Here is a 15,595-nt window from a genome sequence, read left to right as displayed (position 1 = left end):
ACTTTAGGCCTGTTAGAGATCATTTCATCTTCAATTTGCTTAACTGTTCACAATAACAGTAATTTTGATCAGGGGTGCCCAAACTTTTACATACCACTGTAGATTGGGTCATGTGATAATGAGATGATGGAAGTAGTAGGTGGCCACAGAACAGACATGACAGTCTCCCCTCCTCACCCTGCTGATCAGCCCATATTGTAATCTCCTCTCGTGCTCCATGTATAACCTCAACCTTAATATCAATCAGATCTCCACCCTAAAAAGAAAAATGTAAGATGAGCTCAGATCCCATCACTTCATGGTCAGATGTTGTGGGGGCTTCTGTGTCATCTACCTGATGATTCTCCAGAATGTTGAGATTCTCCTCTGGACAGTCCTGGGGACACAGAGGACGGGGACATCTCTCTGGTGGATTTCTCCTCCTGGATCCATCTGTGGAGACACACAGACTGAATACATGACCTGCCGTGTATCTGTCTATATATTAGACACGTCTCTCAGAACCAGTAATTCTAGGTTTATGTATCAGGGACTAAATTACATTGTTGTGGTCCTCACCACCGGTACCGAGGTCCCAGCACATTGTGGCCCCAAGTGTGAAGTGATAATCAGTGAGGCCAAAGCCTAATGCTCTCTGCTCTGCACTCGGAGGATGAGGACCCTGAGGAGAGGGACAGAGAAGACCCTCATCAGTCAGATGGAGGAGCCGCACTAAGAAACACAACTTCTCCAAGTTTCCGCTCCACCAGGGATGGAACCACAGAGGAGCTGGAGAAAGATCCACATTTCTATCCAGAGGTTTCTTCTCTCCTAATTCACCGTTATAGAGATTGGGGGAAGGACGGTTACCATTTACCAGGGATTGGTTTTTGAGAGCTCATGACATCACCATGAGGACACGGCCTCCCTCCTGGACAGGATCCTCTGGGATCACTCTAAGAGAACCTGCCACCCTCCTATTAACAGACGAGTTACTTCGTTTTTATTCTTCTTTAAATAGAGATAAATCTCAACATTTGCCTCGATATAAACACTAAAATAGGCAGCAAGTGCACGGAAATTTCTAGGTATCTGAAGGAGGAAAGTGTAACGGCTAACGGATGAAGTCACAGCGCTCAGGAGGACGGTGTTGTGGGAGCCCCCGGTACACAGCGGTTAGTGCCTATCACTGTGTAATATAAGAGGACACTAGAGAGCAGGCACCGGGGTCATGGGCGCTGACTGAGGGACACAGGGAGCCAAGGAGAGATTGTCTGGTCAGATTCCACAGAAAAGCCCCATGATACATATTCTACTGAACGAACAACCCTTTACTGGAGACTTACACTGATTATTACCATCATTGTGCGGCCCGATGTCCCTGCAGGGCCAACACCTGCGTCACCATCCCACTTACATTGTTCTGCTCAGACCCCACGAAGAGGAAGAGCGGACCACCTGATATTTTTCTGTCGTTGAGACCTTGAGCCTAGAACACCCCATCCCGTGCATTCTTACGTCTCTTTAACCCCTTACTGATATCTAGTATTCAAACATGGAGGATGCCAGGTGCACGTCTGAAGTGAGCTCAGATTGCTGACGTTTAAACACTTCACTGCTGCCGACAGCCTGACAGTGCCATTTAAAGGGAACCTGTCATAATAATGTCAATAGCCCGCAGATACGGGGTTAATCTGCAAATTAATAGCATTTTGAACCTGCCCGGTGTCGGCACTGAGAGCCCCGCTGCCGGGAGGAAATTTACCTTATTCCACCTGCAGTGTTCAGCTTTCAGTTAGAGTTTCGGCCGGTGCAGCTACAGTCACCGCTCAGTGTATAGAGAGCGGCGGTAGTTACCGTGCCCCTGGCTCTGACTGACAGCCGCTTCAGCATTAGACCTGGCAGTCAGTCAGTGCCAGGGCGTGGAAGCAGCCATCGCTCACTGAATATTGAGGGGGTCACTGAAGCCGAACCGGCCGCACCTCTATGGCTGGAAGTCGATCGCTGCCCGGGGAATAAAGTTAATTTGCTCCTGGCAGAGGGGCTCTCAGTGCAGGAGCCGGGCAAGATCAAATCATTATTAACCTGCAGGTTAACCCCATGTCTGAAGGTTAATAATGTTATTTTACATGACAGGTTCCCTTTATGTGGTTGGGTGCCCTAGTCCCCTGAGCGGTGATCGGATCTTCTCCTCCAGTACGGAAGAGCGAGTGGTGAATAGATGCGGGGCCGGAGAACTGCTGGAAAGCCTCCATGTCAGACTGACGGGTGATCGGCTCCACCACGTTCTATCCTTATGTCAGGACAGCGACTCATGTCCCGAGGTCTGAGGGACGGTCCGGTGCCGAAATTTATCCAGGACTTTGTGCACAGAACGGAGAAAGCGATTTGTCACAAAGAAAAGTGAGAGAATGAAGGAGGAGTCCAAGGAAGGTGACACAAGTGTCAGCCAAGAGGGAGGAGCCGGACGCCGACCACGACTGAGGACGACATTGAGCCTGCACCAATTCTGAGGGACAGACGAGCGAAAGCGGATTAGGGGGAAAATCATCAGTAAATTAACCCCGACTCTGCTGAGTAACAATCCACAACAGACTTAGGGACCGAAAGAAGTCACAGGAGAGAACGGACAGAAGGACGAGACATCTGCAGAGAAAATGTGACCGATGCTCTAAGGAAGGAGAAAGATTCTGAAAGAAGAGAACGAAGACTCAAGACTGATGAAGACGAGACGACAGCGGAGAAACCGTGACTCACAGATCAGAAGAAAATAATCAGGGAAATGAAAGCTGTTGTCAGACGGAGAAAATGTAGAGAAAACCAGAGCAAGTCTGGAGAAAACTCATCTATTATAGGAGGACGCCGGAGAGACGTCATCACATCCACCGGAGCCAACAAGGAGCCTCGCTGCTCACCTCGTGGTGTAAGAGGCCGGAGCTCCTCCATCATCACGGCCCGATACCGATCCTGGTGTCCTTCTAGATACTCCCACTCCTCCATGGAGAGATAGACAGCGACGTCCTGACACCTTATAGGAACCTGACAATAACGACACCGTCATCACCCAGAATCCTCCAGTGCTGTATAATGTCCCAGCAGTCACCTCTCCGCTCATCACCCAGAATCCTCCAATGCCGTCCTGTATAATGTCCCAGCAGTCACCTCTCCGCTCATCACCCAGAATCCTCCAGTGCTGTCCTGTATAATGTCCCAGCAGTCACCTCTCCGCTCATCACCCAGAATCCTCCAGTGTCGTCCTGTATAATGTCCCAGCAGTCACCTCTCCGCTCATCACCCAGAATCCTCCAGTGCTGTCCTGTATAATGTCCCAGCAGTCACCTCTCCTCTCATCACCCAGAATCCTCCAGTGCCCTCCTGTATAATGTCCCAGCAGTCACCTCTCCGCTCATCACCCAGAATCCTCCAGTGCTGTCCTGTATAATGTCCCAGCAGTCACCTCTCCTCTCATCACCCAGAATCCTCCAGTGCCCTCCTGTATAATGTCCCAGCAGTCACCTCTCCGCTCATCACCCAGAATCCTCGAGTGCCGTCCTGTATAATGTCCCAGCAGTCACCTCTCCTCTCATCACCCAGAATCCTCCAGTGCCGTCCTGTATAATGTCCCAGCAGTCACCTCTCCACTCATCACCCAGAATCCTCCAGTGCCGTCCTGTATAATGTCCCAGCAGTCACCTCTCCGGTCATCACTCAGAATCCTCCAGTGCCGTCCTGTATAATGTCCCAGCAGTCACCTCTCCGGTCATCACCCAGAATCATCCAGTGCTGTCCTTTATAATGTCTCAGCAGTCACCTCTCCGGTCATCACCCAGAATCCTCCAGTGACGTCCTGTATAATGTCCCAGCAGTCACCTCTCCACTCATCACCCAGAATCCTCCAGTGCTGTCCTGTATAATGTCTCAGGAGTCACCTCTCCGGTCATCACCCAGAATCCTCCAGTGCCGTCCTGTATAATGTCCCAGCAGTCACCTCTCCACTCATCACCCAGAATCCTCCAGTGCTGTCCTGTATAATGTCCCAGCAGTCACCTCTCCGGTCATCACCCAGAATCCTCCAGTGCCGTCCTGTATAATGTCCCAGCAGTCACCTCTCTGGTCATCACCCAGAATCCTCCAGTGCCGTCCTGTATAATGTCCCAGCAGTCACCTCTCTGGTCATCACCCAGAATCCTCCAGTGCCCTCCTGTATAATGTCCCAGCAGTCACCTCTCCGCTCATCACCCAGAATCCTCCAGTGCCCTCCTGTATAATGTCCCAGCAGTCACCTCTCCGCTCATCACCCAGAATCCTCCAGTGCTGTCCTGTATAATGTCCCAGCAGTCACCTCTCCGCTCATCACCCAGAATCCTCCAGTGCTGTCCTGTATAATGTCCCAGCAGTCACCTCTCCTCTCATCACCCAGAATCCTCCAGTGCCCTCCTGTATAATGTCCCAGCAGTCACCTCTCCGCTCATCACCCAGAATCCTCGAGTGCCGTCCTGTATAATGTCCCAGCAGTCACCTCTCCTCTCATCACCCAGAATCCTCCAGTGCCGTCCTGTATAATGTCCCAGCAGTCACCTCTCCACTCATCACCCAGAATCCTCCAGTGCCGTCCTGTATAATGTCCCAGCAGTCACCTCTCCGGTCATCACTCAGAATCCTCCAGTGCCGTCCTGTATAATGTCCCAGCAGTCACCTCTCCGGTCATCACCCAGAATCATCCAGTGCTGTCCTTTATAATGTCTCAGCAGTCACCTCTCCGGTCATCACCCAGAATCCTCCAGTGACGTCCTGTATAATGTCCCAGCAGTCACCTCTCCACTCATCACCCAGAATCCTCCAGTGCTGTCCTGTATAATGTCTCAGGAGTCACCTCTCCGGTCATCACCCAGAATCCTCCAGTGCCGTCCTGTATAATGTCCCAGCAGTCACCTCTCCACTCATCACCCAGAATCCTCCAGTGCTGTCCTGTATAATGTCCCAGCAGTCACCTCTCCGGTCATCACCCAGAATCCTCCAGTGCCGTCCTGTATAATGTCCCAGCAGTCACCTCTCTGGTCATCACCCAGAATCCTCCAGTGCCGTCCTGTATAATGTCCCAGCAGTCACCTCTCTGGTCATCACCCAGAATCCTCCAGTGCCCTCCTGTATAATGTCCCAGCAGTCACCTCTCCGCTCATCACCCAGAATCCTCCAGTGCCGTCCTGTATAATGTCCCAGCAGTCACCTCTCCTCTCATCACCCAGAATCCTCCAGTGCCATCCTGTATAATGTCCCAGCAGTCACCTCTCCTCTCATCACCCAGAATCCTCCAGTGCCGTCCTGTATAATGTCCCAGCAGTCACCTCTGCTCTGATCACCCAGAATCCTCCAGTGCCCTCCTGTATAATATCCCAGCAGTCACCTCTCCGCTTATCACCCAGAATCCTCCAGTGCCGTCCTGTATAATGTCCCAGCAGTCACCTCTCCTCTCATGACCCAGAATCCTCCAGTGCCGTCCTGTATAATGTCCCAGCAGTCACCTCTCCGGTCATCACCCAGAATCCTCCAGTGCCGTCCTGTATAATGTCCCAGCAGTCACCTCTCTGGTCATCACCCAGAATCCTCCAGTGCCGTCCTGTATAATGTCTCAGGAGTCACCTCTCCGGTCATCACCCAGAATCCTCCAGTGCCGTCCTGTATAATGTCCCAGCAGTCACCTCTCCACTCATCACCCAGAATCCTCCAGTGCTGTCCTGTATAATGTCCCAGCAGTCACCTCTCCGGTCATCACCCAGAATCCTCCAGTGCCGTCCTGTATAATGTCCCAGCAGTCACCTCTCTGGTCATCACCCAGAATCCTCCAGTGCCGTCCTGTATAATGTCCCAGCAGTCACCTCTCTGGTCATCACCCAGAATCCTCCAGTGCCCTCCTGTATAATGTCCCAGCAGTCACCTCTCCGCTCATCACCCAGAATCCTCCAGTGCCGTCCTGTATAATGTCCCAGCAGTCACCTCTCCTCTCATCACCCAGAATCCTCCAGTGCCATCCTGTATAATGTCCCAGCAGTCACCTCTCCTCTCATCACCCAGAATCCTCCAGTGCCGTCCTGTATAATGTCCCAGCAGTCACCTCTGCTCTGATCACCCAGAATCCTCCAGTGCCCTCCTGTATAATATCCCAGCAGTCACCTCTCCGCTTATCACCCAGAATCCTCCAGTGCCGTCCTGTATAATGTCCCAGCAGTCACCTCTCCTCTCATGACCCAGAATCCTCCAGTGCCGTCCTGTATAATGTCCCAGCAGTCACCTCTCCGCTCATCACCCAGAATCCTCCAGTGCTGTATAATGTCCCAGCAGTCACCTCTCCGCTCATCACCCAGAATCCTCCAGTCCTGTATAATGTCCCAGCAGTCACCTCTCCGCTCAGCAGCTCGATCATCTTGTTGCTGAGCTCCAGGATCTTCGTGCTCCTCTCATGTATCGGGGAGAGCGGGGGAGGCTCTGTGATGGGACCCGAGCTCCGCCCTCCTGACTCCTGGAGATGGATGATGGGAGTCACACAGTCCCCCGGTGTCTTCCTCACTAGTGTGTAATCCTGTGTATGGAGAGAGACACTTAGGGAGAAGAATTCCATCCCGACTCCAGATCTGACAATCAGTAGAAATCCCGGGATCAATAACCGTCTCCAGTAATCTGGGGCCATAACCGGGAATATTATTACACTCCGGACAGACATCCCGGCCCCTCTACAGCTCTTACAGGGAATCCCCATGACAACTCCTCCGGGCAGAGAGCTCCACAGAATCCCTGCTCTTACAGTAGAGAATCCTTCTCTCCTATTCTGGATTTCCTCTTCCCGGTGTCGGACTCGTCACATCACACAATAAAGCTGATAGAAATGTAGAGGAGTTACCTCTCCGCTCAGCAGGGAGATGATCTCCAGGGCGCAGTGGAATAATCTCCTGGTGGTCTCATCCCTGTCCTCGTCCATCCTCGGGGGTCATTCAGGAGGAGGAGGGATGAGCACTGGATCAGCTGGAGGGATCTCGTCCTGCCGGCGTCTTCATGATGAAGGAGAAGATGGAAATCACAGGGGACGAGAGAACGACAATCACTAAATTCTGCCCAAATATCAACATTTATCAGGAAGAATCTGGAGGAAAAGCCACAAAACTCCACCGCGGCCTCCTCCGCCGATCTGACCGCTCATCATCAGCCTCGTAGGAGGACGGTCACCGTGGTAACTCCACCGCCAGCGGGGGGACGGTCACCGCGGTAACTCCACCGCCAGCGGGGGACGGTCACCGTGGTAACTACACCTCCAGCGGGGGACGGTCACCGTGGTAACTCCACCTCCAGCAGGGGACGGTCACCGTGGTAACTCCACCTCCAGCGGGGGCCGTGAGGTGAGGAGGAGACGCTGCACATCCCCCATACAATGCTGCCCGTCCCCAACACTGAGGAGCCGCAGTCACATGGAGCAGGAGCCTCCACAGGAACAGCTCTGATCTCCCCCACACTCTCCTCTCACAGATTCACCACAAACCCTCCTGTCATCTCACCGGAATGGCGGGAACCGGAAATCTGCTGCTGGCTGACCCCAGAGAACACGAGCTGCGCACACCCGGGACGGAGCGGCTGCACTGAGAGCGGGAGGACCTGTGGTGACGTCACCGTCATGTGACCAGGGGCGGGGCTCAGGCGAGAAGAGGTGAAGGACATGTGGTGACGTCACCGTCATGTGACCAGGGGGCGGGGCTCCGGAGAGAAAAGGTGAAGGCGCTTTGGTGGCGTCACCGTCATGTGAGCAGGGGGCGGGGCTCAGGAGAGAAGTGGTGAAGGACCTGTGGTGACGTCACCGTAACGTGATCAGGGGCGGGGCTCAGGAGAGAAGCGGTGAAGGACCTGTGGTGACGATCACGTGATGATTATGACGTCACACAGCTCCTCCTTTTCGCAGTAGAGCAGAGACTTCCTGGCTCAGTCTGGGGCCGGCGCGGACAGAGACACGTGACGTCTTATCTAACGTTAGAGTCTGGTGAGGTTGTTGTCCCGGCTCCCGTCCGTTGTGTCCGCGGCTGTATCGGGCAGTGTGACGGTGATGTGAGGGCCCCTGGACATCGTGCTGCGGCCTCGTGTGAGGTTCTGCCCTGGGGTCCTGTGTGCTGTCATGTGGAGCTTCTCAGCGGGGGCCTTCTGGTCATGTCCGGGGTCTCCGTGGCTTGTCCGGTGGTGTCTGTGCTGCAGGTGTTCTTTGTGGCGCCACAGAACGTAGAGCCCCTCCTCCGGAGACAGGAGTGCAGGCCTGATCCGTCTCACCTCAGGACATGCTGGGGGTTATAGTTCTTGCCGGTGGGCATTTAGCAGACATGTGAGGGACTACCAGCCTCATCATCCTTTAACTCTTTCTTCTACAGGCCATGGCTGAACAGATGTCTGTACAGGAGCGACCCCCGTGTCACCGCCGCCGCCCGGCCCCCCGCCCGCCCCGTGGCCCCAATGACATCTACGTGAACACAAAGACTGATTTCCGAGCCCAGCTGTCTCGCTGCCGTCGCCTCCTGGAGAGTGGGGGGCAGAAGGAGCTGAGGGTGCACGGACTGGGCCTCGCTATCGGCCGCGCCATTAATCTGGCCCTACAGCTTCAGCTCGCCATGCCGGAGACCCTCCTCCTGTCCGCCAGCACCTCCACCGTGGAGCTGACTGATGACATGGAGGCCGAGGGAGGAGAGGACGGAGAACCTGGCACCCGCAACCGCAACAACTCTGCCATCCACATCCGGGTCTACCGAGCCCAGGAGGAGTGAGGCGGGGTGGGGCACGGGACTGCGTATAGTGCTGAGGGGCTAAGTGCTCCTGGTACTGAGCAAGCCTCACATCCAGAGCTGCAAGCAGGATTCTGCCAAGACTTATCCACCAGTCACATCCGGAGCTGCAAGCAGAATTCTGCCGCATCCTCTCCTTCAGTCACATCCAGAGCTGCAGCATGCACCATTCCGTCATGTCTTCACTGCAGCTCTGGATGTGACAAGAGTATCAGATCCCATGTATCAGATCTGTAGTGACCAGGGCATAGGACGCGAGGCCGGGGCAGTCCCTCCCATAGGTCACATGTAGGTCTGTCATTTCTGTGCTGTGACTTGTGACGCCATGTTATACTGAGAACCAGCGCTGGTTCTGATTGGCCGAAACATAAAGCCATGATTGTCCAGAGATGATGTCCTGTGTGCTGATGTGTGTGAGCCCCGAACTTGTCAGACGGGGGCCAAAACATTACAGACTATCATAGCTGCAATGCTCTGCGCATCCCGACTCCTCTATCTAGCATAGTTGTGATGCTCTGCACCTCCCGACTCCTCTATCTAGCATAGCTGAGATGCTCTGCGCCTCTTGACCCTTTTCTATCATAGCTGCGATGCTCTTTGTCCTGACGCCTCTCTAGCATATCTGTAATGCTCTGTGTCCTGATTCCTCTTTAGCATAGCTGTGATGCTCTGCGCCTCCTGACCCTTTTCTATCATAGCTGCGATGTGCATCCTGACTCATCTCTATCTAGCATAGCTGTGATGCCCTGCACCTCCTGACTCCTCATTAGCTTAGCTGCAATGGTCTGTGCCGCCTGACCCTTTTCTATCATAGCTGTGATGCTCTGCATCCTGACTCCTCTCTAGCATATCTGTGATGCTCTGCGTCCTGACTCCTCTTTAGCATAGCTGTGATGCTCTGCGCCTCCTGACCCTTTTCTATCATAGCTGCGATGCGCATCCCGACTCCTCTCTATCTAGCATAGCTGCGATGCTCTGCACCTTCTGACTCCTTATTAGAATAGCTGCGATGCTCTGCACCTTCTGATTCATTAGAATAGCTGCGATGCTCTGCACCTCCTGACTCCTCATTAGCATAGCTGCGATGCTCTGCACCTCCTGACCCTTTTCTATCATACCTGTGATGCTCTGCGTCCTGACTCCTCTCTAGAATATCTGTGATGCTCTGCGTGTCCCGACTGCTCTCTAGCACAGCTGTGATGCTCTGTGTCCTGACTCCTCTCTAGCATATCTGTGATGCTCTACGTCCCGACTCCTCTCTAGCACAGCTGTGATGCTCTGCGTGTCCCGACTCCTCTCTAGCATAGCTGTGATGTTCTGCGTCCTGACTCCTCTTTAGCACAGCTGTGATGCTCTGCGTGTCCCGACTCCTCTCTAGCACAGCTGTGTTGCTCTGCGTGTCCCGACTCCTCTCTAGCATAGCTGTGATGCTCTGTGCGTCCCGACTCCTCTCTAGCATAGCTGTGATGCTCTGCGTGTTCCGACTCCTCTCTAGCATAGCTGTGTTGCTCTGCGCATCCCGACTCCTCTCTAGCATAGCTGTGTTGCTCTGCGCATCCCGACTCCTCTCTAGCATAGCTGTGATGCTCTGCGCGTCCCGACTCCTCTCTAGCATAGCTGTGATGCTCTGCGCATCCCGACTCCTCTCTAGCATAGCTGTGATGCTCTGCGCGTCCCGACTCCTCTCTAGCATAGCTGTGATGCTCTGCGCCTCTCGACTCCTCTCTAGCATAGCTGTGTTGCTCTGCGCCTCTCGACTCCTCTCTAGCATAGCTGTGTTGCTCTGCGCCTCCCGACTCCTCTCTAGCATAGCTGTGTTGCTCTGCGCCTCCCGACTCCTCTCTAGCATAGCTGTATTGCTCTGCGCCTCCCGACTCCTCTCTAGCATAGCTGTGTTGCTCTGCGCCTCCCGACTCCTCTCTAGCATAGCTGTGTTGCTCTGCGCCTCCCGACTCCTCTCTAGCATAGCTGTGTTGCTCTGCGCCTCCCGACTCCTCTCTAGCATAGCTGTGTTGCTCTGCGCATCCCGACTCCTCTCTAGCATAGCTGTGTTGCTCTGCGCCTCCCGACTCCTCTCTAGCATAGCTGTGTTGCTCTGCGCCTCCCGACTCCTCTCTAGCATAGCTGTGATGCTCTGCGCCTCCCGACTCCTCTCTAGCATAGCTGTGATGCTCTGCGCGTCCCGACTCCTCTCTAGCATAGCTGTGTTGCTCTGCGCATCCCGACTCCTCTCTAGCATAGCTGTGATGCTCTGTGCGTCCCGACTCCTCTCTAGCATAGGGGTCATTCCATGTCAAGTGAACCAATGATTTTTACCTCTATATTTTTAATTCTTATCGCGGCCGAGTGTCAGCTAATTATCATAGCTGACACCCGGCACAATGTGTCAGGGGCGGTCACGGACCGCCCCTGACACGTTAACCCCTTGCACACCGCGATCAAACGCGATCGCGGTGTACCGGGGGTTAAAGGGAAGCATCGGCAGGGAGGGGGCTCCCTCCGTGCTTCCCTGAGCCCCCCACGGCAGCGCAATGTGCAGCGCTGCTGCGGGGGGCTCTTTCCCTACAGGCCCCCGGATCCAAGATGGCGACGGGGGCCTGCAGGGAGCTGACTTCCTCACTGCCTGCAAAGCGCAGGCATGAGGAAGTCTGCAGCAGTGCCTGTGACAGGTCGCTGATCTGTCACAGTGATCTGTGATGTGACAGATCAGCGATCTGTCACAGGACAGTGATGTCCCACCTGGGACAAGGTAATAAAGTAAAAAAAAAAGTGTTAAAAATAATTTTAAAAAAATCGCTAAATAAATTAGTAAAAAAAAAAAATATATTCCCCAATAAATCCATTTTTTCAAAATAAAACAAAAACAATAAAAGTATACATATTTGGTATCGCCGCGTCCGTAATGACCTTCCCTATAAAACTGTCCCATTAGTTAACCCCTTAAAAAATAAAAAAAAACGAAGCAAAAAATAATGATTTATTATCATACCACCGAACAAAAAGTGCAATAACGCGCGATCAAAAAGACGTATATAAATATCCATGGTACCGCTGAAAACGTCATCTTGTCCCGCAAAAAACGAGCTGCCACACAGCGTCATCCGCAAAAAAATAAAAAAGTTATAGCTCGCAGAATAAAGCGATACAAAAATAATTATTTTTTATATAAAATTGTTTTCATTGCAAAAAAGCGCCAAAACATAAAAAAACGACCTAAATGAGGTATTGCTGTAACCGTACTGACCCGAAGAATAAAAACGCGTTATCAATTTTACCGCACGCGAAACGGTGTAAACGCACTCCCCCAAAAGAAATTCATGAAACGCTGGTTTTTGTTCATTCTGCGTCCCAAAAATCGGAATAAAAAGCGATCAAAAAATGTCACGTGCCCGAAAATGGTACCAATAAAAATGTCAACTCATCCCGCAAAAAATAAGACCTCACATAACTCTGTGGGTCAAAATACGGAAAAATTATAGCTCACAATATGTGGTGATGCAAAAACTATTTTTACAATAAAAAGCGTCTTTTAGCGTGCGACAGCCGCCAAACATAAAAACCGCCATAAATCGTAAATCAAACCCCCCGTTATCACCCCCTTAGGGAAAAATAAACTAAAAGAAAATGTATTTATTTCCATTTTCCCGCTAGGGTTAGGGCTAGGGCTCAGATTAGGGTTAGGGGTGTGTTGAGGTTAGGGTTGGAGTTATAATTGGGGGTTTCCACAGTTTGGGCACATCAGGTGCTCTCCAAAGGCAACATGGCGTCTGATCTCAATTCCAGCCAATTCTGCGTTGAAAAAGTCAAATGGTGCTCCTTCCCTTCCAAGCTCTGCCATGTGCCCAAACAGTGTTTTACCCCCACATGTAGGGTATCAGCCTACTCAGGACAAATTACAAAACAACTTTTGGGGTCCAATTTCTCCTGTTACCCTTAGGAAAATAAAAAATTGGGGGCAAAAATATAATTTTGCGGAAAAAAATGTTTTTTTTATTTTCACGCCCAGGCGTTATAAACTTCTGTGAAGCACTTGGGGGTTCAACGTGCTCTCCACACATCTAGATAAGCTCCGTGGGGGGTCTAGTTTCCAAAATGGGGTCACTTGTGGGGAGTTTCAATAGTTTAGGTACATCAGGGGCTCTCCAAACGCACATGACACCCGCATACCATTCCATCAAAGTCTGCATTCCAAAACGTCTCTACTTCCCTTCCGAGCCCAGACGTGTGCCCATACAGTAGTTTTCTCCCACATATGAGGTATCAGCGTACTCAGGACAAATTGGACAACAACTTTTGGGGTCCAATTTCTCCTGTTACCCTTGGGAAAATAAAAAAATGGGGACTAAAAGATCATGTTTGTGGAAAAAATACGATTTTTTTATTTTCACGCCCGGACGTTATAAACTTCAGTGAAGCACTGGGGGGTTCAAAGTGCTCACCACACATCTAGATAAGTTCCTTGGGGGGTCTAGTTTCCAAAATGGTGTCATTTGTGGGGGGTTTCTACTGTTTTGGTACATCAGGGGCTTTCCTAACGCGACATGGTGTCCGATCTCAATTCCAGCCAAAAACGTCAAATGGCGCTGCTTCCCTTCCGAGCTCTGCCATGCGCCCAAATAGTGGTTTACTCCCACATGTGGGGTATCAGCGTACTCAGGATAAATTGCACAATATCTTTTAGGGTCCTGTTACTTTTGGAAAAATAAGAATTGAGGGTGAAAAGATCATTTTTGTGGAAAAAATATGATTTTTTAATTGTACTGCTGTACGTTATAAACTTCTGTGAAGCCCTTGGGGGTTCAAAGTTCTCACCACACATCTAGATAAGTTCCTTGGGGGGTCTAGATTCCAAAATGGTGTCATTTGTGGGGGGTTTCCACTGTTTTGGTACATCAGGGGTTTTCCAATCGCGACATGGTGTCCGATCTCAATTGTAGCCAAAAACGTCAAATGGCGCTGCTTCCCTTCCGAGCTCTGCTATGCGCCCAAATAGTCATTTACACCCACATATGGGGTATTAGCGTACTCAGGACAAATTGCACAATAACTTTTAGGGTCCTGTTACCCTTGGAAAAATAAAAATTGGGGGTGAAAAGATCATTTTTGTGGAAAAAATATGATTTTTTAATTGTACCGCTGTACGTTATAAACTTCTGTGAAGCCCTTGTGGGTTCAAAGTTCTCACCACATATCTAGATAAGTTCCTTGGGGGGTCTAGTTTCCAAAATGGGGTCACTTGTAGGGGGTTTCCACTGTTTAGGTACATCAGGGGCTCTCCAAACGCGACATGGCGTCCGATCTGAATTCCAGCCAATTTTGCATTGAAAAAGTCAAACGGCGCTCCTTCCCTACTGACGTCTGCCATGCGCCGAAACAGTGGTCCCTCCCCACATATCAGGTATCAGCGTACTCAGGACAAATTGCACAATAACTTTTGCAGTCCAATTTCTCCTGTTACCCTTGGTAAAATAAAGAAAATTGAACCTGAAGTATTTTTTTTGTGAAAAAAAGTTAAATGTTCATTTTTTTTTTAATATTCAAAAAATTCCTGTGACGCACCTAAAGGGTTAATAAACTTCTTGAATGTGGTTTTAAGCACCTTAAGGGGTGCAGTTTTTAGAATGGTGTCACTTTTGGGTATTTTCTATCATATAGACCCCTCAAAGTGGCTTCAAATGTGAAGTGGTCCCTAAAAATAAAATGGTGTTGCAAAAATGAGAAATCGCTGGTCAATTTTTAACCCTTATAACTTCCTAACAAAAAAAAATTTTGGTTCCAAAATTGTGCTGATGTAAAGTAAACATGTGGGAAATGTTATGTATTAAGTTTTTTGTGTGCCGTATCTCTGTGATTTAAGGGCATAAAAATTCAAAGTTGGAAAATTGCGAAATTTTCAAAATTTTCGCCAAATTTCCGTTTTTTTCACAAACGCAAGTTATTTGAATGCAATTTTACCACTAACATGAAGTACAATATGTCACGAGAAAATAATGTCAGAATCACCGGGATCCATGAAAGCGTTCCAGAGTTATGACCTCATAAAGGTACAGTGGTCAGAATTGTAAAAATTGGCCCGGGAGTTAACGTGCAAACCACCCTTGGTAGTGAAGGGGTTAACATTTCTCCTCATAACTCAGGCTAGAAAAAAGATAGACAAACAAAATAAATACCAGTCTACCCAGAACAGGCTTTGACCAGATATGTCACAAGAGTGTCTTTGTTAATATTTTACCCATGCAAACGCAAAAGTTTACAACGCATTTCTGAAAAAAAATGTTTAATTTAGAAATTTCAAAAACTGCCCATGTACCTGCTATGCTCCTAGCCACATCTGTACCAAAATTCAAGTTGGGATCATATTTTAAAATATTAAACTATACAGTGTCAATTCCAAAATCTGGAATTTAGATCTGTTCAGCCTGTGGTCTAGAAGTGTGGGGTCTATCTTTACCAAATAATCCATGATTTTTAGATATTACTGTATTTTTTATTATGTTACAGCTTAGAAGCAGGAGAGGACAGAGGAGAAAGCTTTGTTAGGGCTCAACCTGAGAATGAACAGGGGTAGACGGTGAATGCAGAGCAGATGACAGGCCAGCAGCTCTGTCAGTCATGTGGAGTATCTTCCCACCGCAGAGTCAGGAAGTAAGAGAGCTTTCATGTCCTGACATGTTCACTCTTGAACAAACAATAGTCTCTACGGCGTAAAGGGAGTCTGTGTGCTACAATATTGGTGAGTGTGTTTAAAGTCTGAGTAAACATATTAATAGTTTAATGCTTTTCTTATGAAGGGCTAATACACACACAGC

At 50.2% G+C, this 15,595-nt stretch overlaps 2 protein-coding genes across 11 annotated transcripts in view; one reads left to right on the top strand and one right to left on the bottom strand.

Moving 5' to 3' along the window:
• Positions 1-15,595, bottom strand: part of LOC141054888 (uncharacterized) — a 186,828-nt gene that overhangs the window by 47,840 nt on the left and 123,393 nt on the right. The window contains exons 1-6 of one of the 7 annotated variants that reach the window (XM_073551776.1): positions 7,524-7,686; positions 6,875-7,022; positions 6,377-6,556; positions 2,895-3,018; positions 335-432; positions 178-256 (exon numbers count right to left, since the gene is read on the bottom strand). The exons of 3 other annotated variants lie outside the window; for them this stretch is intronic. In XM_073551776.1, the coding sequence (XP_073407877.1) occupies positions 178-256; positions 335-432; positions 2,895-3,018; positions 6,377-6,556; positions 6,875-6,952 (559 nt within the window). In that variant the 5' untranslated portion in view covers positions 6,953-7,022; positions 7,524-7,686. Of the gene's footprint in view, positions 1-94; positions 257-334; positions 433-2,894; positions 3,019-6,376; positions 6,557-6,874; positions 7,023-7,523; positions 7,687-15,595 lie in introns of those variants that run through there. 3 more of the 7 variants (XM_073551780.1, XM_073551779.1, XM_073551783.1) reach the window with 3 other exon arrangements.
• On the top strand, positions 7,790-9,174 carry LOC141054906 (ribonuclease P protein subunit p20-like). 4 transcript variants are annotated; one of them, XM_073551809.1, is made up of 2 exons: positions 7,790-7,810; positions 8,379-9,174. In XM_073551809.1, the coding sequence occupies exon 2, from the start codon at positions 8,382-8,384 to the stop codon at positions 8,766-8,768; it is 387 nt and encodes a 128-aa protein (XP_073407910.1). In that variant the 5' UTR covers positions 7,790-7,810; positions 8,379-8,381; the 3' UTR covers positions 8,769-9,174. The 4 variants fall into 4 exon arrangements, with proteins under 4 accessions (XP_073407910.1, XP_073407907.1, XP_073407909.1 ...); XM_073551806.1 differs by lacking the exon at positions 7,790-7,810 and adding an exon at positions 7,849-7,999; XM_073551808.1 differs by lacking the exon at positions 7,790-7,810 and adding an exon at positions 7,869-7,988.

This window comes from Dendrobates tinctorius, unplaced genomic scaffold (genome assembly GCF_039654945.1).
Source record: "Dendrobates tinctorius isolate UK_male_01 unplaced genomic scaffold, ASM3965494v1 ptg000180l, whole genome shotgun sequence".
Taxonomy (NCBI): domain Eukaryota; kingdom Metazoa; phylum Chordata; class Amphibia; order Anura; family Dendrobatidae; genus Dendrobates; species Dendrobates tinctorius.
This window is presented reverse-complemented; position numbering and strand designations above follow the sequence as displayed.